A 24,628-nucleotide genomic window follows, 5' to 3' on the forward strand; every position below is an offset into this window, starting at 1 on the left:
GTTGCTTGGGGCCGGACCAGCACCACCGCTTCCTTTAACTCACCACTGCCTTGCCCCTTCACACCCTCTCCCCCAAGCAGGCTTGCTAAGGAGAAAGGGTTAATGTCCCACTGTGCGCCCCACCCCTCAGTTACCCACTCCATGCTGCAAGCAGGCCCAGTAGTCCTGCCAGCCTACCCACACACAGCCTGTCCCCCACAGCCGCCTCTGGTGCCAGGCCATGTGGCCTTGGACAGCCCCAGCCAGGGCTGCAGTGTCTGGGGTCTGCATTCCCTGGACCTCAGTGGGCCACCACTGCCTTCCAGAGGTGACAGCCCAACAAAGCTCTGCTGCGGGCGCCCCCTGCTGTGGAGAGCGCAGCACTGCCTGGGGAATCCGGAGAGACAAACTTGAACGAAGGGGCTAGACATTTTCCGATAAAATTCCAGGCCCCTCTCCCGAGTCCAGGCCCAGCCTCCTGCTTGATCAGCTGAGACGGCAGAGGCAGAGGCCAAAGCTCCTCGAGCTCCCGGGGTCACTGTCAGGTGAGTACCGCGTGGTTCCCGGTGGCGCCCAGGTGCCCAGGCTTCTCGGCACCAGCACCCAGGGTGGCTGGGGGAGGGGCTGCCACCGCGAGACCTGACCGCCTCCCAGGCCACCCCTTCCCCCAGGCCAGGGTCGCTCAAGACCCCACCCCCACTCTCCCAGGCAGCAGATTATGAAGATTTAGTCCCTGGGGTTGGGCATTGGGCACGCGCACCGCCAGAGTGTCCCCATGGCGACCGAGCGGCTCTAGCGCCCCAACCAATCGCTGGGCTCCCGGCCGCCCGGGGGCGGGGCCGAGCTGCCCATCAAGCCGCCGAGCCCCGGGCAGAGGGGGATGGGAAAGGCCGCGGTGAAGTGGCACCCCTCCCCCTCAGCTGCCGCAGGTCCCCTGGGCCAGGCTGCCCCTCCTCCTCCTCCTCCTCCTCCTCCTCCTCCTCCTTCTCCTCTTCTTCCTCTGGGCAGCCACTGCTCCCCGCATCCTCCTGCAGGTCAGCTTCAGGCTCACCGCCCCACAGCTTCCCTGCTGGCCCCGCTTCACGCCAGAGTCCGTCCCCAACCTACGCCCGGCCTGCAACCTCTGGGCCCTCACCACCCATCCGCCTCGCCCTTCTCCTCCATCACCGAAGTGCCAGGTTCTCCTCCCGCAGCATCTCCAGCGACCGAGCTAGATGGCTGTGGAATGAACAAATTACCCAGCAGCATTTACTGAGCACCTACTGCAGGCTGGTCCAGTCCCAGCCCCAGGCTGGGAAACAGTCATGATGACAACCCAGGTGCCAGCCCTCCTGGAGGGACCAAGGAACGTTACTGAACCACAGGGGAGTCAGCGGCTGCCCTCCCTCCCCTCAGCCCCACCCAGGTCTCCACCCCACCCTTTTTCATCACCCCAAAACCTTCCTGTTCTCCACAGCCCAGAGTAATACACAACAACATAGGCCAGACTCCCGGCCCGCTGAGTTCTTAGTCCCAGGACTTTTGAAGCCCTGTCCCCCTCTGCTGGTCACCGCAGGGCCTCGAGTCTCCGGGCCTCTGCTTGGGCTCTGCTGTCTGCCTGCATATTGCTTCCAGCTCAGAACATTTGAGTCTGCTTTCAAGGCCTGGCTCAATGCTGCCTCCTCAGAGCAGGCTTCCTCCACTGTCCCTAGGAAGGAAGCAGTCACAGCCCTGAGGAAGCTGGTGTCCCTCCCTCCTGGGGATACTTCAGGCCTCCTTAGCCTGGCCTGGGCTGAGTCCTGAAAGCTGCCCACCTCCCACCAGGACAGGATCTGGTGCTGGAGAAGCCTTCTGGAGCTGAGGAGTTGGAAGGCCAGGACGGACACCCAGACTGGCTGATCACATGAGCTCCTGTTTGCTCTAGCAGGAGCCCATTCTTAGCCCACCCTGGAGCTGAGACTTCACGCCCGGCACCATCTCCAATAGGCCAGCTATTTGACCTTGGAGGGCTTCGTCCTCCTCCAAGAGAAGGGGTTACTAGGAGGGCACCGGGCCTGGCACACAGTGAGCCAATGTCCCAGCGCTCAGCATGGGCATTGGGCCCACAGCCTCCCATAGTGCCCCACCCCTGTACAGGCTCAGAAGTGGCCTCCCAACCGCCTGCCTCCCTGACCAGCTTACCTCCTGGGAAGAGGGAACTTCCTTGCCCTAAACCTCTCTGGGAGGGGGCGGGGGACAGAGGAGGGATGCCTACTCCCCAGCCTTTTGCAGCTCAGGAGCCCAGGGCGGTCAGCAATCTTGGAGCTGCGGAGCCCCTTGCCCCGGGACTGTGCACCTGTGTTGCTCAGCCGGCCAGCCCCAGGTATGAGCTCTGCTCGGAGCACCCTGCTTCCTTCTGCTCAGATGCTGCCCTCGGCTAGGCAGGGAAGTGGCCGGGCAGGTGGGACCGTGAGCTACCAGGAAACCAGATCATGCATTCCCAGTGTTTAGAAGAAACCGGAAATCTGCACCATTCTGTAAATATCCAGATTGTAAACGATTAATGACTGACTTACATTGTTTACATTCTGAAAAACCTCACCAAGTAAATGGACAAAACAAGATGGGGTCTTATGCGTGCACTGAAATATCACTTAGACATAAAAAGGAATGAAGTGCTGACATGTGCTACACCATGGAGAAACTTGGAAAACATCACGCCAAGCGAAAGAGGTACAACAGGACGGACACAGACGGTCTGCTTCCACGCAGTGTCTAGAATAGGCACCTTCCCAGAGACAGGGAACATCTGAGGGCTCCCCGGGGCAGGGAGGAGTGGGAACGGGGAGCTGCTGCCTCATGGATGTCGAGTTTGGGGTGATGAAAACGGCATTTTGGAAATAATGGGGCTGCTCGCACAACACCGTCAAGGTACTTAATGCTGCTGAATTATATACGGAAAAAAAAAATGGCAATTTTAACATTATACTAATTTACCACAAAAATCCCCCCAAACAAAAAAACCACCCAAGACCTTGAGCAGGCCACCGCTCTCCTGCCTCCACACCACAGCTGGGCCGGGGAAAGCCAGCCACACGCAGGGCTCACCGGAGGGACAGAAGAGTCACAGCGCATGTGCCCCCAGTCACTCTGCTCAGGCCACCTCAGCCTAGCATGCCCACCGCGTGTCTACACTGCCTGCCCAGGCACCGGCTGCTCACGGCGCTGCCAAAAACTTGGGTCCACTTTCTGCCAACCAGAGAGGCCGCGGATTTTAGGCAGAATGCAGACGGGATGGGGAGTGGGACGGACAGGGGCTATGTGAACTTGCAGATGCCACTTTACATCCCTGAGCCTCGGTTTCCTTTCCAAAGGGGTGTCATGCCAGTAAAATAGGATTTATAAGGTATAAATACCTGGTATAAAGAGTAGGTGCTAGGAAAAAAAATAAAAGCTAGTTCTCTACACCCCACACTCTCTCACTTCATCACGCATCTACACACACACACACACACACACACACACACACACACACACACACACGGGCCTCCCTGGGCCCCCCAGAGCCCCTCAGAGCCCAGCCCTGCGGGAAGGAGTGAGATCTGGGGTGGGCACAGTGAGGGGGAGGAGGGAGCGGGCAGCGCCTGGAAGATGGAAGATGCCCGGCCTCCCGGCCTCCCGGCCCATGCAGGACACAGGGACACAACAATGAAGAGAGGGGTGGTCGCTGTCCTGGGGGCTCAGACTCCAGGGGTTCTGGAAGAGATGGCTCCAAAAGGAGAGTTGTGAGCTTTCCGGCCTTTGATCCCTGCTCCTTTGCCCCCAGCCCCGAGGCAGGGCCCCATCTCCAGAACTCACCCTGAGGAGGGCCGGACACGGAAGCAGAGAAGACCCCATGGGGGCAAAGGTGCTGCTGGGGAGGGCGAGGTGGGGGGAGTGGATCTGTCCTTCAGCCCCCAAGGCAGTGGCAGCTGCAGGGACTGAGTTCAAACCCTAATCAGGCACCAGACTCCCTCCAGAGGCAGCCCCCTTGCTGTCACCCGACTCCAGCTGTACATCTTTCCACCTGCTCTTCCCTCGAGGACACTGTCCCCCCCGCGCTCTTTCTGGTGCATCCCCTCCACTCCAGGGATTTGCTTCAAGGTCACCTTCTCAGTTAGACCTCCCCACCCCCACTCTGACATGCTGACCCCTTTACCTACTTTTTTCCAGAGCCATTTTAATCACCATCTCACATACTGTGTCTGTGGCCTGTGCCCCGCCCCCTCTCCCCTTGCAGACCCAGACCGAGTAGGGCTGTATTGGGGGTGGGGGGTGCAGCAGGTGATTCCTGCCTCTCCAGAAACCATACCCTTTCCTCCAGTGAGGGCACCTTGCATCTTCCAGGGTGACCACATGCCCCACACCTGGCCAGTCAGTCCAGCTTATCCCAGTGATCAGCAGGCATCTGACCAAGTGGGACACACGGAAGTCAGTCCTGGGCTCTGGCTGAAATGTCTGGAGAGAAGTGCTCCTCCGCACCCCCCCAGGGCCGCCCAGTCCGCGGGGCAGAGCTGATAGCTGGCTAGGACAAATCCCACCAGCCCCACCCCCACGTCCATCGTGCCCCAAGCCAAGGGACACCTAGACTTTCTGGTTATAGGAGCCAACGGTTTCCTTAGTGGAAGCAGGTTTGCATCATGAGCGTCTGGTTTGGTCTCTGAGTGGTCCATAATCTTCCCTCTGGGAGGAGTGGAGGGACTGGTGCCCGAGCCAGGAGCCAGGCCCACCACAGGCCCCGAGTCTGCTCCCCTGGCTCCGTCCCGAGGTGACTGACACCCCCAGGAAGGTCTGGTGGCAGCGCGTGGCACTGTTCAGGGAAAGAAGGAAGAGCGAGCAGGGTCAGCGCCCCAGGCTGAGGCTCCCGTCCACTCTGAATCCTTCCCTCCTCCCCACCCCTTCCAAAAAAGTGGGACTTAAAGGAGCTATAGACGGTACTCAAAGCCCAGTGAGAGCAGCAGGGGGGTGGGGGAAGCAGGTGCGGGGGCCTCACTGTCTCCCGACCTTGGGCACAGCCCGTCTCCTTGGCTCCTCTTATCTGCAGTCCAGGGAGTTGCCGCTGACGCCCTCTTGGGCTCTGACACTTTATGACCCTGTGAAAGCACCCAGCTGGCCCCATGGGTAGTGGGGCCCGACCTGCAGGGTGCAGGAGTTGGGCCTCCCTGGGCACAGGCCTCCGGCCATGAGACTCTCTGGGCAGGGCCGTGTGCCAGTTGAACCCACCCCACACCCAGCTGGAAGGGACCCTCTCATCTCTGCCCCGGCCTCATTGGGGCTGCCATGCCAGGAGGCCCCTTGGGGACGGGCAACCCGCCCGAGGCCAGGCTGTTGGAGCCTAGAACAATACCGGCGGGGACAAGACTGCCCCCCACCTGGGACTGTCTAAGTGACGGAGAAAAGGGTATGCTGGGCGGCCACGGGGAAGCAGCTGGGGAATGCATCCCTTCTGAACATTTCCCCCCAGCCAGGCCTCCCCAGCTCTGGCAGAGGGCAACGCCCCGATCTGGGCAGGACACAGAGCCCACCACCTGTGCCCAGAGTGCCCAGGGCAGGGAAGGACTGCGGTGCCCGTCTATTTACCGTGGGGCAATGTGCTGCTATTCAAATGGGGGAATTAGTGATGAATGGGGGAAATTGTTCCTCCCTCTGTCCCGTCTCCAGAAGGAGACAAAAACCCCTTTTACCTCGGCAAACAATGCCCTTATGTGGGCGCCAGTGCCCCGCAGCCCGCACAAGCCTGGCTCTGTGCGAGCCGCCAATAGCCACACCGGGCTCTGGGGCCCCCCGGCCAGCGGCGCCCTCTCCCTGTGGGTGACCCATACCAGCTCCCACCGTGGCCTGGGCCAAGGTGGGAAGACACGTCGTGCCGGGGGCCGGGCACACGGCCCAGGGCAGGCTCCTCCTGGGGCCAGAGGTGCCGCACCTCCTGTACTGGGGGCTGCCCTCGGCGGGGCAGCCCTGCCTGGCTGGGGAGGGGGCATCAGTAATTCACACATGAGAGCCCGACAGGCTAGACTTGGGGACGGAGGAGGGAGGGCAGAGTGCTGGAGCCGGGGGCCCTAGGGCCCCTGCTGTGGGCCGGGAAGTGGAGATACCAGGCCTGGGAGACAAGCTTCAGAAGAGCAGCCCTTCCTGCTTCTGGGCTGCGGGAGGCTCTGGGCTGCAGTCGGGGGGTGCACCGCACCGTACCGCACCGGGGCCGGGGCTCGCCTGCTCTGACAAAGGCCAGCAGCTCGGGCCCTGTTTACATGATGCATAGTTCCCAGGAGCACCAGGCTCCTGGCAGGCTACCCTGCTCTTCCTCCCGGAAGGAAGGGGGAGGGCCTCAGGGTCAAACGGGGGACACGGAGGAGCTGGAGGCAGCAGTACCCCCGGGATCCCACTCTTCCCGCATGATGGGGCCACACTGGGTGCCCAGCTCATCATCTGGTGTTCAGGCCCCGGCTGCCCACCCTGCGGGGCCCTCCGCCCTCATGCTTCCTGTGGAGGGCTGGCCCCTGCTCCCCACCAGGCTCCTGGGGCCACCGGCCCAGGGACGCCAGCATCTCTATGCCACAGCCCCCAGCTTCCTGCCCTACCAAAGGCTGGTGGCCCCCTGAGCAGCACGGACACCCAGACCCCCGGGCGCTCAGAGCCGCGAGCAGAGACCACGAGTCACACACGGATCTCCTACTTCCTAGTGGCCACAGTTAAAAAGTGAAAAGAAACAGGAAGAATTTTAATAATCTATTTTATTTAACCCAATATATTCAAAATCTTATTTCAACAAGTGAACGATACTGTGCTCAAACAGAGCTATTTGACCTTCTTCTTCCTAGGAAGTCTCTGACACCCAGCGCGCCCCCGACACGCAGCACACCCCGTCCCAGAGCCTCTGCACCAGCTGTCCGGGGCCACAGCACCACAGTGCAGACCTAGGCTTTCCGGATTCTCCCCTACAACTGAAACCCTTTCTCTCAGAGCAGGAACCCTGGGATCCAATCCAAAGAGGAGTCTGGGTGCCGGGAGCCGGTGGCCAGCACCCCCGGCAGCAGGATGGATACTGAGTGGGTGTCAGAGGCTGGGCACACTCATCGTCCCTGACTCTGGGGGAACCAGAGGTTCCCTGAGGGAAGTCACTGCTGTCACACAGAGTGAGTGGCAGAGCCTGGATGGGCCCCTCATTCCCCAAAGCACCCACCCTCTTTCTTCTCTCGGCCTCCATTTGCCCATCTATGCTATGGGCTGGCCCCACCTCTACCACTGCCCTGTTTCCGAATGCTTCTCCCCCAACACACACTGGTCCAAACTCCCCCCCCCACCCGCCCCGGGAAGAAATGCTCCCACTCTGGACAGGCTGGGTCTGTGTCTTCCCAGGCCCTACATCTCCCTGGCCCCACCCTCTAAGTCAAGCTCAAGCAGTGAGAAATCAATGTTAATTCAATGAACAAAGCTCTAGCCAAGATGCTCCCTGCACCCTCCCCTCCCCTCCCCCCCAAAACAAATCATGTGTTCTGAGAGCAAACAGAGCCACTCCAGGCGACCGTGTGAATGATTCACGGGGCAGGGCCTGGGCCCCAGAGCCCATGTGTGCCCGTGTGCTGTCTGTGGGCCCCGGCAGGTCCTACTCCAGCCCTCCCGGAAGCCAGACCCAGGGCTGGTGCATCCCAGTCCTTAGGTCAGAATGATGACGCCAGCGTGGCTCCGGTCACTTCCTGGTTCCTGGGAAGGTTGTCCTTGGACAGGCCAGGGGTGGCAGTGTCTCTCCTGCATGTCCCCCCTGCCAACAGCCCTGGGCCTTCTCTCCAGCACAGTGGGGGTTATGTCCGCAGAGGGTCAACAGGAAGCTGGGGGCTAATGACTCCTGGACTGAGGGGCGGGAGCAGCGGGAGGATTCCCACTTCCTCGCCCAGCAGACCCAGGCACATCTTCCAGGTGGATGTGTGGTGGGGGGGCGTGGGGGGGTCTCACTCTTCCCTTCTTAGCAGGTGAGCCTCACCTCAGGCTCTGGAGCCTGTCTTACTCTAATGTCCTCCCCCGGCATCTGGGGGCCCAAGACCCTAGCAGCCTGCACAAGGCCCGGCCTAAGCCAGGGAATAAAGGGATCTCTCGGTGCTATCTCCCAGCCTCTCCTACCCCTCAGTGGCCAGAGGCCAGGACAGCCTAGCATTGTCCGTGCAGCCTGCAGCACAGCTGATGATGGATACTTTCCTGTGACCCGGGACTGCCAGGGTGGCCCATGGCCAATAACCGGAAGGACTTGGGGCTTAGTTCTGTGCCTTGGGGGAGGGCAGGGCACAGGGAACATTCGGTGAAGTTGTCTGGAGCCTTGAATAGGAACAAATAGCTCTTGCTCTGGAGGGAGGGGGTATGACCTGTAGCCAGAGACCAAGGCCCAGACCCACCTTCCAGCCTCACCTTAGACAGGTAGGGTCGGAGGCGGGGGGGAGGGGCAGGGCGAAGATCAACAGTATGGAAGAAAAAAAGCTCAGTATAAAAGCTCACTGCTGGGAAGGTCCCTTAGAAGCCATCCCTGGGAGGCCAAGGTTAAGGGGCCATAATCCTCCCCCTGGACAGGACGGTGAGCAGGGTGGGTACCCAACCTTGAACGTGGGGTCCACGGGGAGTCAGTTGCTGGCCCTGGAGCTCTAACCCCAGCCATGGACCTGTGGGAGGGCAGGTGCCACCTACAAAGAACACTAAGAATCCAGGGCTCGGGGTAGTGCCGGTGACCGAGCCCATGTGGCCTGGTCCCGGCTCCTCTGCACCCCCAGCCCCCTCGCATGAACAGCATCCCCCCCGCCACCCGCCAAGAACACGCCTGTGGCATCCTCGGCGGCCCACACAGCAGCTGGGACACAGGCGGCAAGCGGCTGCCCAGAAGCCTTTTCCCTGGACAGCAGAATGAACTTACAGTGGCCTGCTCAGCGGCCTGCCCGTGTGGAGGCCTGGGCTGCAGGCGGCCGGATCCAGAAGTGGGGTCCTGGCGCACATGGGTGGGGTGTGGGAAAGGAACTCACAAAAGGCCAGGACCCGTGGTGAGTACCTGCCCTCCCGTTCCAGCCCTCACCCAAGAAGCAAGACTGGGGCCCGGCCGGGGGGAGGGGGAGAACAGGAGCTGTTCTTCTGTTCTCTGGGGATACTGGTGTGATGTAAGGACCATCCAGGGGTCCCAGGGCAGAGGGGACCTAGAGGGACCTGAACAGAGAAAGACACAGGACTGGACTGAGTGGAGCTCAGGAAGGGTTGGGGAACAGGGAGCAGTGCGGAGGAGGCCCCCCAGCCTGCGCATGCCAGCTGAGAGCAGGGAGCGGGCCCCGGTTGCCCAGTACCACTCTCGGCACCGGGCTGGCCACTGACGAGGAAACGCCCCACGACCACGCATCGCGCCTCCCGGTCACAGGCGTGTGCGGAACCGGCCGTGTGGCAGGGGGAACAATCCGCTCTGGGCCCCAGAGCAAGGAGTAAGGAGTTAGCTGAGGCAGGACTGAGTCTGGGGCCAGGACAGCGTGGCCATGCCGGCCCACTTCCCTGGCACATGGCCCTGCGGGGACAGGGGAGGTGCCTGGGGAGAGGCACAGGCCCGTGAGGAAAAGAGGGACGGCCCCTGCCGCCCAGGCTGCCTTTCTGGCCAGCGGAGGGCCCTACCCAAGGCCACAAGAGCCAGCCGGCAGGAAGCCTTGGGCTTCTCACAAAGAACTCCCAAGGACCCCAGGCTCGATGGTCACAGTCACCAGGCTACAGTCAGCGGAGCCGGGAATCGGAGTGAACAACTCGCTGAAGACCATCTTGCGGGGCCCGGGCAGGGCAGGCCAGAACCAGCTCACATACCCCAGGCCTGCCTGCAGGGAGCTGTGTCCAGCCAGGACCTGGCCCACAGAGGTGACCCCACCTCGCTCCATCCTCCTGGCTGCGGCCCTCTCTGCTCCAGCTCTCCTGTTTGGAGCTAGGAGTCAAAGGGAGCTTCTAGAGATGCAGAATGCAGGCCATCCCCAGCCCAGACATTCAGCGTCTTCTTCCCTGCCCATCCCGCATCGGACCGGCCCCCTGAGCTTCCCGGGCATGCCTTGGGCCCACTCTGCCTGCCTTCAACATCACAGCAAACACAGCCTGCCCAGGGGACTCCGCTGGCCCCCCGGCTCTGCCCCTGGCCACTGGAAGGCCATCTGTGGAGCACCTACTCCACGGCCGGGACTGGGGAGAGAGCCCAGAAGAGGACACTTGGGCAGGTGCAGGGCCTCAGCCCCAGGGAGGCTCCCTGTGGCTCCGTTTGTGGTAATGAAAAAGAGGGACTTGCATGTCCTTCCCACAAATGACCCTAACGCCAGCTGCAGGGTCAGAGAGACCCTTGTGGTCGCTTGCAGTCTGGGCAAGTCACTTCCCCTTAGGAGAGGACATGTCCTTCCCTGTAGGAAAGGCTCGGTCAGAGCTCCAAACACTCGGCTGGCTTGGGGATGGGGATTCCAGTCACTGGGATGACTGGGCATCTTTAAAAAGCGCCACATCACCGACAGGAGAGGCAAATGACATTAGGAGGAAAAAGGGGGTTGCAACACAACACGATCTCCCTGCCTTTTTTTTTTTAAAGAAAACAAGACTTTTATTATGTCCACAGAAAAGACTGAGAAAAAGATGCCCCAGATATTGGTCATTTTGATTTTTTTTTGCTCCTTTTTTTCCTAAATTTTCTACACTAAATCTAACACTTGTGAAACCAGGGGAAACAGAAAATAACATTTCTCCAGAGGCACACCTGCCCTCAGGCAGCTTCAAGCCCGCCCGGATCCTGGGTCTTTGCCCCTATCCCTCTCTGTCCCAAAGGCAGAACAGGACTTATCAGCCTTCGCATGACAAAACCGATTAAGAGCCCCAAGAGAACCAAAGGCCCCTCATGGCCAGGTAATCGGCACAGGAGGAGAGGCAGGAAGGGCTGGCACTGGAGGGAGGGAAGGGGGAAAGTTGGGGGTGGTCCCAAAGGCCTGGAGGAGTGGTCTCATCTCAAAGGCACAAACCAGAGGCTGTGAAAGGAAGGCCCCAGGACGGCCCAGGGATCCGGCCCAGCCAACCCCACCCCCAAGGCCCTGCAGGAAGACGACAGTGCAGGAAGAGGGAAGCGGGACCCTCTGCTCTCCCCTGGCGCTGGCTTCCTGTCTGCCGGGGAGGTGAGTAATGTCCGCTCCCCACCCCCTCGCATCCCTTCTGGAGGCCAGGCCTCACATTTTCCGTTCAGGAAGGGGCAGAACAAGAGGCCAGTGGAGCACATCAAGGGGAAATCAAGGAGTGGGCCCTCCGCTGGCTCTGCCAGCGGCAGCCCCAGAGCCGGGCCTAGCCCCGCAGGTAAAGTCCAGGACACCTGCTGGCTCACCGCACAGGCGCTTTTCTATTCACTCATTCATTCAACAGACACTTCCCCCCACCTGCTCTGTGCCAGGCTCTGTGCTGGGCGCTGGGGTCCTAGCTTCCAGGGAGCTGTGCTCTCGCGGAGAGGTGGACATCACACAGATAATCCCAAAGACCGGGTATAATCGCAGACAGACCTACCATCTGGTCCCAAGTCAATGCTAGACTACAGTGTCTCTGGACAAAGTCCCAACAGTTGGCTTCTCCCAGGCATTCTCTCTCTGCCCCCAGAAGGCAGCCCCAGGGCCAAGTATTTTTCTAGGCACTGAAGATGTGCACAGAGTTCCGCTTGGACTCAAAGCCCAAAGCCTCAGATAGGTAGGGCTGAGCAGCAGGTCTGGAAAATGTCTGGCCCCACATGGGCAAGAATCAGCAAGAAAAGCCTGGTGCTCTGAGTGCATGTGGGAGACCCCTGTGGCTCCCAGGGGCCCCTGCCCGTCTCTGGGGAACTACATGGCCGACACCTACCAAGGCGGAAAGAGGAAGGCCGCCCCGGCGCCACCTCCTGAGTTTAGTCCGATCACCCCCATTCGCTTCATCTCCCACATCTTGGAGGACAAGAGTGATGTGCGCCCCCCCCGCGGCAGCTACAGCCCCCAGGGAGGAAGCCCCGTGCGTGGGGTTCTCCCCAGCCCCAGGCCTGCTGCTATGATGCTGGGGGGCCGTGAATGGCACCCTCATGAGAGACCCGTGGTGTGGAGGCTTGCCAGACGTGGGGGAGGAGGCACAGCTGCGTGGGGCTTAGGGCAGGACACTCCCACTCCAGGGGAGCCAGAGACAAGCCCCGGGGTGGGGGGCGGTGGGGAGGAGCGGGGGCACCAATTCATTTCTGGTCCCTGCCAGACTTCATCTGCATTTGTCACAGTTTGAAAACTGGGGGGTGGGGGGCCGCCGGGGAGGAGGAAGAGGAGGAGAGCCAGAAGAAGGATGGAGAAAGAGGAGGGCCCCAACACATCTGCCAACAGGTGTGAGTCATGTACAAACCACCTGCCTTCCTGAGATGCTTCTGGGCCAGAGGGGGTTACTCCCTGGCACAGCCCTGGGGGCCCCCACACTTTCTGGCTAAGGGAAAAGAGACCCAGGTACTCAGACTGGGGATGTCTTTAGGAACAAAGAACCCAACTTGTCCCCAACAAAGGGTGGACCTATGTCCCCTCTGGATGGTACACAGGGGGGCAGGTCTGGATAAATGTTTCTTTCTCCATTCAGACAACAACGGTCAGTGGGCCCCTGTAGTGTGCCAAGCATGCAGCTGAAGTCACTGGGGACAGAGCAGAGAGCAAGACTGACATGGGCTGTGCCTTGCAGAACTCACAATGGGGGCTTCAGACCTCATCTTTCCAATTTGCCAGTTCTGCAGAGGACTGATGGCCAGAGACCACACAGCAAGCCGCCCCAGAGCACTGCTGGTTGGGTTCGGAGTACACGGTCAACCTGAGCCCCTGCCCGGCCTGCCCCCACCCCAGCCCATCATTAACAACAGGGGGACATGAGAACACTCTGCAGTCTGGCGGTCTCCCGTCAACTCAGTGATGGGAGCCGGATCTCGGCCTGTGTCCACACCGTGAGCGCCGTCAGACCGGGGAGCTGATTATATGCCTCCCTGGGGCCTGGAGGGTGGGACGAAGACTCTGGGCCAGCTCTGGACCCAGCCAAAACCCTGCAGGAACCCACTGCTCTGGAGAAACACCGCAGTCACCTACAGCTCTAGAACCAGAAGGGGCAGCAGAGACCAGGCTGGACAGCTGGGCCTTCTCAAGCCCTGTGACCCCCTGTGCCGGGTTTAGGTCCGCCTCTGGCCTGCCCATCAGTCCACAGCCTCCAGACACAGACTCTGATTAAATAATTAAATTGATGGTATCACAGTCAACACCAACCTCCCTGTCTCCAGCTCTGGCTGCCCGCCCTGATAAACACCCTGGTCCTGAAGGCAGGCCAGCCTGCCTCAGCCCTGGGACCAGCAGGGGGACATGCAGGACCACGCCCAGGCGGACCCCGGTCTGAAGCTCCCGTGGAACTGGCCACAGGATGCGCTGCCCACCCCCACCACCCCCACCACCCGCTCCGCAGTCTCACGGCTTCTCTCCACTTCATCTTCCCGATCAACCAAGCCCCAGACAGCTGGGAACTGATGCTGAGGAAGCCGTGATCCCCACAGAAACACTCCCTTCTGCTACCTGATCCTGGTAGACCAGGAGACCACCACCCACCACCACCCAAAGTGCCAAATCTCCCTGGGAAGTGTCTCCAACAGAGATCAGACTCCCAAAAGGTGGTTTTGAGCAACAATAACTTAAGAACTTTTTAAAAGAATGAGTTGAAGAAATATGGCCCCCATTCAGTCCTATTACTCAGGTTTTTAAAAAAATGTTCTGGATCCTTCTTGGGAAGGTCTAACCCTATGCCCTTGGCTGAGCTCTGCAGGCTTGGCTCTTGGTGTGGCCTTCGCTCAGCTCAGATGAGGAAGGAGGTCAGCTGCCGGGCACTTTGCAGCCCTGAGCCCCCAGCAGCATGTGGCTGCCTCCACCCGTGGGAATAATGGGAGGTGGTATTGGTCTGGGACGCTCTGGTGGGGAGGCTCACAGCACGAGGGGGTCGTGCTGACCTCACGAGGTGTCAGGGCACAAAAGTCTTTTCTTTCCCAGCAGCCTTGTACCCCAGTCCTGGCAAAACCACCCTCTGGGCTCCCCAGCCCCTGGCCCAGCTTCCCCAGCTGCCTCCAGGCTCGGTCTCCTCCCAGACAAAGCCGGATTCAGGCCTGCGAGGGCAGGAGGAAGGCAGGCGCGGGTTCTGCCATGGAGACGAACTTTGACCCAAACTGCAAGGCTCCTACCCCTTATTTACTCTTTAAGGCTAACCCGTTTCCCAGAGTTAACATTACACCCCTTTTTAACACTGCACTTCCCTCCGGCATTCCAGGCCCCAACCTTTGACCCCTCCTAATTGCAGGCTCTACACCCCACATCTCTGAGGCTCAGCCCTGGGCTCATCCCCCACCCCCATCACCTCCCTGGAAACCAGACGGAGCCCCACCACAGACGCTGCACGGGTGCCACCCCACGCCCACGACTGCCTATAACTGACAGAAGCGTTGGTCCCCCCAGAGCCCCGGCCCCCTGGGGGCTCTACAGAGGCCCTCCAGAATGGACCCCTGGGATCTGAGTTCTGAGCCCAACTCTCCCTATCCCAAGGAGAAAGCGTCTGTTCTGAGGGAGGCCAGAGGAGTTTGCCTGGCCAGTTCTGGAGGGCAGGGGGGCCAGAGCTTGGGGAAGCTCCTCAGCCAGGCCACTTCCTATCCTAAGAGGCTGGGGACACACAGTGGACAAGTGCATTGCCTGCTGGCTTACAGGTGACAGGCAGGGAACCTGTCCTACAGCCTCACGTCTTGCTTTCACTGCTGGGCGGCTGGACTCTTCCGGGTCCCTGGCTAATGACCTTCCCAGACCCGAACTGGGGTAACATCCACATCCGACATCCGTATTCCACCAGCCTGCCAGCATCAGGATACACAGACAGGACACCTGCCGGGCTGCGGGCCCCCAAGAGCTCTATCCTGATCCCTTCAGGAGGACTTGCTCCCCTGGCACCAGGGGCTGGGGCACTGGCGGAGATACCAGGACACCAAGGGCAGCTGGAAGCCACCCCTAGAGCCCCCAGCCCAGATTCCACTACCCTAGATTCCTAGGCCTCCGGGTCCCAGGTGCGGCCCCTTCCCCCACCGGCCACCAAGGGACACTCACCATCCTCTTGGCTGTGGAGGTTCTGAGGGCTCCGCATCCTCTCGTCCTGGCTGGGACTCAGGCTGGAGGCCAGGTGTGGGTCAGCTGACATCCATGTGGAGTCGTTCATATCAAAATCTTCACTGCTCACAGAAGTTTCATCCTGATCGGGGACAAAGAAGGCGGATGTGCAACAGGCCCGGGCCTGATGCAGCCCCAGAGCAGCCCCAGAGCAGCAGTCTGGCTGAGCCCTGTGGGCTGTGGGCTTTGGAAGTACCCAAAGGCCACAGGGAGCCCCCAAACCTTGCAGTAGGGCTGGGTGGCTCCCCTTGCCCCCCATGGAAGTGGTTTGGGCTCTGGTTCCTGTTGGAAGCCAGGGCTGAGGGCCGGCGCTGTCTGTAATTGAAGACAATTATGAGGTCTTGCATCCTGTGAGGGCGGATAGCAGGGCCTGGCTCTTACCCTTGTGAGCCAAGGTTGAGACAAGCGCTGTACACAAGGGCCACCGCTCCCCACTGGCGGCCCACAGCCGGGAGAAGAGAGCTCACTGTACGCAGGGCCCTGCGGCCAGAAGGCGAGGCAGGACCAGCTCGCACTGCCGGGGCCAGGCCGATCGCCCCCACTAGGACTCCGGTTCCCGGGGAGCGTGCATGGAATTCCTTTCTCCCACTCCCCCAACCCAGAGGACATTTCTGTCTTCCTCCTTCCTAACCTTTGCTGTGCTTCAAAGATATGCTCTTGGGCAGCTTCCAGGGCTGAAAAGGCCAGGCCCAGAAGTGCAGAGAAGGAAGGGGGTGGGGCAGGCGAGGAGGGTTCGAATCAGACCGCAAAGGGGGTTTGGCTCAAGGACCTGGGGGGCCGCCAGGGCCTTCCAAACAGCCGGAGGGCTTGCTGGAGAGGACCACGCCTGCCTCCTCTCCCCTGGCTGGCTTCAGTGAGCCCCTGGCCAGTCATCTGGGAACCCCCAGGGCGGGGCCCCTGCGATCCAGCAATCCAGCCCTCCGGCGGGAAGGGACCCCACCTCCTACTTGGCCCAGCCTCTTTCAGGAGCTTCAAGCAACTGTGTTTGGGAGTTGGCTGTAAATCGCAAGAAAGATGACCCAGCAGCTCCCACACCCCGAGCTAGCTTTGCCCCCTCCCCTCTCCCCTCTAACAAAATACAATGGCATTTGTGGGCCCCCAGCAAGGACCTCTGGCAGAGCCCCCCAGTTCCTCCTCCAAAAAAAGCCTCCCCTCCAGGGCCCCCTCACAGACAACTCTTTTATAATGAGCAAACACACTTTGGTTGGAACTTTTCTTCGGAGGCTGTCCCTGAGGCAGACACATCTGTTCTCCAAGTGCGAGGGAACCAGCGTGGATTAGCCTCCGCCCCTCCCCCGCCACGCTGGGCTGGCAGGGAGTTTCCTGGAATTTACAGCTTCTGTGCAGCAGCCAGTGTGCCCTCCGTGGCTGGACCTGGTTCTCGTGGCTGGACCTGGTCCTCGCGACTGGACCTGGGGCACGTGAGCCGGGCCACCACGCTGGCTCTGCCCAGCTCAGGGGTCCCCACGAGGCCTACCTGGAGCCTCAGGGGACAGAGGCCATGTGTCCTCTTGTGCCCTCTCCCCCTCCTGCCCACACCCACACTTATACTCGGCCTGCCTTCCCCAGGCTGCCCTGCTCCCTACACATAAGCACAACCGCCCTGGGGTTCCTGGGGTGAAAACACACTCACTCGTGTTCGCTCAGACCCTGTTCTACACCCGGAGGGACACACGTGTTCTGCACAAAGGGACAACAAAACTTTCCCCTGTACTCCCAGGATGGACCCTAAGAGTGAGGGGGAGGCTGGCAGGAGAGAGCACCCTGGGAGGTACAGAGGCCACCCAGGCTCTGGGAGCCAGGAACAGGGCATCCTTGCTTGGGCACCTTGCTCCTTCCTGGCTGCCCAGGGCACACCGCGCTCAGGGTCAGCGCTGAGGGAGGGAGGCCCTCTCCTGGCTCTGGGGTGTTGCTGAAGCACTCAGGATCTAAAAGACTGAATCCATTAGTACCGGAAGCCCCACCGAGTCAAGGCGCTTTCTGCCTTCAGTCCACAGGTATTTACTGAGCACTTACTATGAGCCCAGCACTTGCTAGGTGCTGGGTAGGACAGAATCCTGGCCCTCGCTGCCCAGCAGGAGAGGGGATGACAATCAGCAGAAAAACACATCAGCCCCGTGGGGAGGAGGGACCAGAGCAGGACAAAGCAGAGGCACTGGGAGAGGAGCCCGTGGCTGGGGAGGGCCTCGCTGCTTAGGAAACACCTGAGCGGAAGCCCATGGGAAGTGAGGAAGGTTGCCCTGGAGGGGAAGGGTTCTATACAGGGAGACTTCTGGGCACCAGCACGTGCAGGTGGGGAAGTGGGGGGTCTGAGGAGCAGCCTGGAGGCCACTGTGGCCAGGGGCTAGGCTGGGGGCAGTGGAGCCTCATGGGAGGGTCCCCAGCCCATCACCCCAGGTGGGGCTGTCTGCAGCCCAGAGAAAGGCTTGTGGACAGTTCCACCAAACATCATGTCCTCACGGAGAAGCAGGGAAGAGGCAGAACGGCTGGGTGCAGTGCTCCCGGTGCCCGCGCTCTGCCCACACTCAGCCAAGTGAAAACAGTCACAGACGCCAAGTTCGTCAGGTGCCAAGTGCTCCCCTTTGCCCCCTCCTCTTATCTTCCCTGCAGGCCCACCAGGTAGGTATACTTATCAGCCCCATCACACGGGTGAGAAACTGAGGTTCCGAGGGATTAAGGCACTTGCCCAAGGTCACAAGCTTACAAACTGCGCAGCCAGAGATGTTCAAACCTGAAGGCCCAGACACCCTCCTTCCTGCCGCCCAGTCTCCGCCCCCCTGTCCCCCTCAGCTGGAGTACCGCTCTCCTGTAGCACTCCACAACCCAAGTTCTGAACACACACCTGTCTCCCCCACCAGCTCCGGCTCCGGCCTCAGCTTTCATTCTCACAGCATGGAGGCACCCGACCCCCGTCCCGACAGCTGCGCCGTGTCAACCCACGGTGGGGCTCTGCCCTATCTGTCCCTGGATGATCTCAAGTCCTTCCAGGGGTGGGGAGAAGGCTGGAGGTTTCCCAGACCCCCCATGCAGCCTGTGAGATGCGGTGGAGTGGCGGAGACACCTGGCATGGTGCTGGTGTGGAAGGAGGACGTGGCCCGAGTTTGACAAGTGGAGACCCGGTCCCACGGCACACAGCTCCTGAACGGAGACCAGAGGAACAGCCAGGCAGGGTCTCCCTGCTGTGCCTGTCTCCACCCCTGCACTGCCGCCACACTGCAGAGCCTGGGGTTTCTCCTCCTGTGGCCAGCCACCAAGATGACCCCCTCCACCCTTCCCTGCCCGGACAAGTCTAATTGGGAAGAGGTGAGCTGCATTTCCCACTGACTTCCCAATCACCCGATAATGAAGAACACCAGGGTCCACACACAAGGGCCTTTGGGACAAGGGTTTTAGGAGAATTCCTCACAACTGCTCCATAACAAACCAACCAACCAACCAAAAACTAAACTAAATAAAACAAAACAGAACCAAACGGCGGGCACCCATGTCAGGCCTGCCCCTTGGAGACCTGTCCCGGCCGCGTTAAGGACCCCATGGCAAGTGGAAGAGTAGGGCTCCGGAGGCTGGCGGTCTGCGCCCAGAGCCCACCCCTCAGTGCTGCCACACCTCTGCCCTCCGACCGAGAGAGCCAGGCTCCTGAGTGACACAGTGTCTCAGGGTGAGAACCAAAGCACACTCAAGGGAGATGAAGCTGTATTTACACACACTCCCTCAATGAGGCTGCACACATTTAGTGAGCATCTACTATGTGCTCATGTTGTGCTGGGGACAAAGATGACTGAGGTTCCTTCCCTCTAGGACCTTGTTACCTAGAGAGAGACACCAGCGAAAACCTGTGACCTGCTGGTAAGGGCTGAGAGACGGGGCTGTGCACGCTTTCCCCAGTTACCCACGGACTCTCAAGCAGGCCCCAGAGAGTGCCCCCCGCCTGGGACTCTGCTCCATGAACCCTGGCTTGGAAGGCGGAGGTTCTAGTCCACATTTTGACATTACTGCTATGGCCATTTTTTCCAAGAAATCAAGTGTGGTCAACCCGACTTACCAGCAGAAAAAGAGCAAAGTCCCGGTCGAACTTACACAGCGGCCACAACTGGACTTTCGGGGTGGTCTTGGAAGAGAAGCATGCCCAGACCCCTCTGCCACCGGCCTGCGACAGCACAGCCCACAGCTGCGGAGGGCAGACGGAAACCTCACCCACTCCCATGGAGCCAGGGCTTGGGGAACGGGCTAATTACACAGGCAATTACCAGCACTCACAGCGGCGAGCCCATCAGTGGCTGCGCAGCACGGGTAGGGGGAGACGCTAGAGTCTGGGCGGGAAGCTGCGGGAAGCAGCCAGCACGGGCTTGCGAGTGGTGGGGTCTCAGGCCCTGACCTAGGGTGCTCTCCTTGCTCAGCCAGAGGTCCCGAGTCAGGCACCTCTTGCTTTGGCCTCCTGGACACTCAAGGGAACTTGGTCTACTCATTTCTGCCTTTCCATTCGCAAACTTCAGTAACATTATCATTAGAAAATTAGAGTATATCTGATCCCCTATTTCTGGGCCCTCTCTCCCCAGTGACCAGGCAGTCGCTCCTCTTACCTCTGCCCTCAGACACCTTGAAGCCTACAGCCTTGCCACCTGTTGATAAAAGTCCCTCATTCAGCCCCCAAAGGGCCTGAGCCATTGTGGGTCTCAAGGTGACAGCAACAACTGGCTTCCTGAAAAGGGAACTCCAGAATGTGTGCGGAGCAGGCAGGCAGCACCCAGCCAGCTGCTGGGACACACCCCAGTCTGGGAGCCCTGACTCTGGGCAGAAGGAGAGGAACCGACCGAACCCTCCCTGCTCTTATCTGCAGTCCAAAATTCATGGGCAGGTTCAGTTTCTCTCCACCCAGGTTCTGCGGCCCTTCCTTCTCTGCAGGCAAACCAGCACCAACCATTGCCCAGCCTAGGAGGAGGAGAAAATGGGAGAGCAGAGGGAAAATGGTGGAAACGCGCCTGTATCCATGGCGGGTAACTAGGAGCAGGTGCTATCAGTAACCTGATTATTTTACAACTGGGGTCAATTTCTTGGGAACTAGGTTCCTGGTGCCTCTGAAGCTGAGCCATTTGCATCCTCCAGAACAGGGATCCTGGGGCGTGCCTCACACAACATTTTCCAGGCCTTTCCTCTGAGCTGTAATTCTATCTCTACCACTTGCTTTGGCGGGGGTGAGGGGGAGGATTTGCTGAGAATTTAGTGCAATTCTAATCCCTAAGCCCTGACCAGGAGCCCTGGGTGTGTATTTCAGGGAAGAGGTGGGAGGGAGGGCAGGGATGTGCTGGAGGTGTTTCTGGGCCAGGCAGGAGACCCCTCTGTCTCACCCCTGCAGTCTGATGAGACGCTGAAGCTCTTGCCAGAAAGATCACCAGGCTGGGACAGTTGCCCCGGCACTAGCTCTACCCCAAGTAGGCGGGCACCAAGATGTAGAAAGTGAGCACCTCCTTCTGGAACACCTGCAGGCTCCTTCCAGGCCCTGGAAATTCTTCAGTACGAGGCAATTCCTCCCCCTGTCTCCATGTCAGCAAGCATTACACACACACAGCCTGAGCGTGCCAAGAAGGTACTGAACCGCATTTGACCCCAACTTAACCACTTCGGCTCATCAGATGGCTTATTAATGGAAGACGAAAAACCCCCAGGATTGAAAGCAACAAGGGCTCAAATCCCTGTAGTGAAAGGATTGCACAAATGAAATCTTAGGGTGGTCTGAGCAGTAGCTCCCGGGAGCTGTGGGGTCGTCCCGAGGCAGCAGCTTCTTGCTACACTCCAAGCCCACCTGACCACCAGAGGAGGCGTTCAGCCTCTCAGGGACACTCCCTGCACAATTCCACTCCTTCCTGCTATCAGACCTCCTCTGCTCACCAGTCCTAAGTCATACAGGCCCTTCTGGGAAATGCGGAGAGGGGAGGGCTGAGACAGCCAATCACCTACCACCTTCTAGGTGTTTTCAATCACACACATAGGGTCTGTCAGAAACACACGTATCTGTGGGGATGCTCTGTTGTCCTTGCTGTCAGGAACGCCTGAATGCTGGGAGTGAGCATTTTCAACACCTTCCTACTAGTGTATCGAGTGTAAAATGGGCTTTTGTTTCCTAGGCAAAGGCAACTGGCTGTTTTCCCAGCACTCCGCACCAAGAGGGCCTCACTGACACCCCAGGCCCTGGCATTAACAGGGGTCTCTTTAAGAGGGTGGCTGGAGAGATGAGCTACAGCAGACGGGGTTCTCCCAGCCAAAAGGAGGGCTGGAGAGGAACCACTCTGAGCTAATCCCCTGCAGGAGTTTCCTTCCAAGAAAAGGACCCAGACAAGACAAAAAAGTTCTTGAGCAACTCGGGGTGGCCCGGCTCCACAGGGGCCAAGGGTGGCTGAGGCCACAGAAGTTCCCCCAGATCCACCTCCCTAGCTGGGAGGAAAGCTTCCGGGGGTGCTGTGCTCCTGCTGTTCTGCAGGAAAGTGCTGAACGGGGTCGTGTCACCCAGCCAGGGTCCAGTGGGTGTGGGAGGAGGTGCTGTCTTAAAACCTACTCTATAAAACAAGGCCAGCTTGAGCTGGGATTAGACAAGAGCTTGATATTATTTAAAGACACATTTAGGCCCTAATGGTTTTCCAATGAAGGGGTAATTTACTATGTAAGGACTAAACTGCCACTGGGGCCTGGGCCATCCACGGGTTTTTCCCGCAGACCAAACTACAGCCCAGAAGCAGGGGGCAAGATGGCACCCCAGTCCCATCACACAGTCGCTTCTCCCCAGAGGAGCTGTGAGAGCCCCACACACCTCTCCCCACAACCCCTACCTGGTAGGCTGGGGGCCCCAGGCTGGGGTTTCCAGCTGATTCTGGGATAAGTAGGGCTTTATCTCAAGGGAGAATCTATTTCAAGCCACAATCCTTCTCAGAAAGAGGAGGAAATCACAGAGTCCAAACACCATTTCAGGTGAAATCAGGAGGTTATTAATCTCCCCTCAGAGCAGACAGAAAGAAAAATCAATGTTTTAGAGGGGGGAAAAAAGGTTCCATTTGAATTAATGGGTTTGTGGCTTCTCCATTGATCTGCGCCTCTTCACACTTTCTTTTTGTGCTTTTGTGCTCTTGGGGAGGGGGAAGGGAGAAGGGAATAGGGAGGAGGGGGGTGGGCCTCCTGGTAAGGAAAAGGACGGTCTAACCTTAACCTTTCTCCAGGAATAATGCTAATTAGCCAGGCTTAATGAGAACTTCCCCCAGGAAGCATGGCCCAGTAGGGGCGGCCGGACTCTGGCAAACGCCGCTCCAGGTGTGTGTGTGTGGGGGGGGGTCACTTCTGAACTCTAGCAGCTGGAATAAAAAATGTGGACTGCACACCCCCACCCTGCCCCACAAGAAAGTGTCCGGTCCGGGAGGGCTAGGTGGAGGAGGGTGGAGAGCGGAGAGCGGCCCGCGGAGGTGCAAATCCAACTTAACCCGGACGCGCGCCCTCACTCGGGACAGCTGCCCCCGCCCCCACGCGTCCACTTCATTAAGGAATGCCCCCTCGCCAGGGGCCGTCGCCGCCCCCGGCTTCTGCTCCGGTGGTACACCTGAGAAGGGCAACCGGTCCCCTCCGGGGAGGGACAGGGGCCTGCCGAAGTGGGCTCAACTCTGCAAACCCCGTCTCAACTCTCCGCGCCGAGGCAGGGAGCCCCTCCCAGCCACTCAACGCTTCCCGTCCTCAGATCCCCAAACACAGTCCACTTCCCTTCTCGAGGCGGCCGCGGTGGCGGCAACCCGAGCCCGGCCCCCACCCCGCCGCGGGCGAACGCCTTCCTCCCCGGGACGCGGTGCCCAGCCCGCTGCAAACGGTGTGGCCGCCGCACAATACCGCGGCGCGGCGCACACAATCACCGCCCCCCAGGACCCGCGGCGCGCACCGCCGGGGAGTGGGGTGCGCCCAGCTGCCCCCGGCACTCGCGGCCAGGCACACCTCTCGGGCACCCCACGGCCCCCAGAGTGCATCTCCTCTGCCGGTCCCCCCCCCCACGCAGCCGCCGCCGCCGCCGCTCGGTCACACTCACCCGCCCCCCGCCCCAGCCCACTCCGCCCAGGGCGCAGCCGCTTCCCTGCGCCCCCCTCCTCAGCCCCAGCGCAGGAAGCTTCCCCCCCGGTCCCCCTCCCCAGAACCCCCCAGCCCCCCCACCCCCTAACCGCAGCTCAACGGCCGGCGGCAGGAGGGGGGCGGCGGCCGGGGGCCCGGAAACGGCTCGATCGCGGGGATCCGGGCCGGACTCCGTACCTGGGCGGGAGGCGAGGCGGAGACGGGCGGTCAGGCTCGGCGAGTGAGCGGGGCGGGCGGCAGTGACAGCCCCACAGCTCCAGCTGCTGCTGCTGCTGCTGCCGCCGCGGCCGCCCGGGGAGAGGGGCTGGCACCGCCGCGGCGCGTCACTGCCCGGCCCGGGGGCGGGGGTGGCCAGGGGGAGGGCCCAGGCGAGCGGCGGCGGCAGCGGCGGCGGCGCCGCGGCCGGGAGGGAGGAAGGGGGGGGGCACCGGGCACGGGGAGGCGGGGGACGGGGGGAGGGACCGGGCACGGGGCGGGGGCCGTGGGGGGAGGGGAGCGCAGGGAGGGCGCACGCTGGGGGAGTAGGAGGAGCAGCAGGAGGAGGAGGTGGAGGGGCTGACGAGCGGGAGGAGTGGGCACAGGGGGGAGGGGGAGAGAGAGGAAAAGGAGGCACCCTGAGAGAGGAGAAAGGAGGGAGAGGCCGGGAGGCGGGGAGAGGGGAGAGGAGGTGGAAGGAGGGGGTGCTGGGCCAGGTAGTGGGGGAGGGATGAGGGCGCACTGGACGCGCTGCAGGGCGCTCCGGGGGGAGAGCGCTCTTAAGGGGGAAGCGCTTCGAGGAAGCTTCTTGCCCGGGGCTGAGCCCTGAAAAGGAGGCGGTGGGGTCTGTGCCTGCCCCTCGCTCCCGGGAGGCCGCAGTTTACGGGTCGGAGGGTGGGGGTTGGGGGGGGCACCCGGCCCGCCAGCTCTCCGCGTTCAGGCCAGGAGAGGAGAGACTTGGCCCAAAGAAAGTGACTCAGGCACCATTAGGAACTCTCTGCGCCCTGGGGCCTTCGGGCAGCCCTGGACCCCCTCGCGTCTCCTGGTTCCCCGGGGACGCGGGTCCTCGCTGGGCGGGGCCGCTGGGTCCCCGGGCGGTCTCCGCGAGACCCTAGTCTGGAAAAGCCAGGCACGTGGCCGGCTCTATGCCGGCCCCCCACCCCCATCTCAGGGCCCCCCTTTTCTTGACCAAGTTCAAGCTCGGTCCCCTCCGCGCGCTGCCCACCCGCTGCCCCCTCCTCTCCCCTCCCCCTTCCTATATACCGTACCGTCTCGCCTCTTCACTCTTCCTTTGTCTCTTTCCCACCACTTAGTTTACACCCTCCCGAGCTCCCCTTCTTCCTCCCCGGCTGGCGCCTCCGGGATGCGTTCACCTGTCCGACCCAAACATTTCAGCGATCTCG

At 60.8% G+C, this 24,628-nt stretch overlaps 1 protein-coding gene across 6 annotated transcripts in view; it reads right to left on the bottom strand.

Annotated features, from left to right (window-relative positions):
• NOL4L (nucleolar protein 4 like) overlaps positions 1-24,628 on the bottom strand; it is a 131,004-nt gene that overhangs the window by 12,726 nt on the left and 93,650 nt on the right. For 3 of the 6 annotated variants that reach the window (XM_082745953.1, XM_082745955.1, XM_082745954.1), the window contains exon 5: positions 15,096-15,237. In XM_082745953.1, coding sequence (XP_082602079.1) covers positions 15,096-15,237 — 142 coding nt within the window. Of the gene's footprint in view, positions 1-15,095; positions 15,238-15,536; positions 15,833-23,426; positions 23,678-24,628 lie in introns of those variants that run through there. The other 3 variants (XM_082745957.1, XM_082745958.1, XM_082745956.1) reach the window with 3 other exon arrangements.

The sequence above is a fragment of the Mustela nivalis genome, assembly GCF_964662115.1.
Source record: "Mustela nivalis genome assembly, chromosome: 8".
NCBI lineage: Eukaryota > Metazoa > Chordata > Mammalia > Carnivora > Mustelidae > Mustela > Mustela nivalis.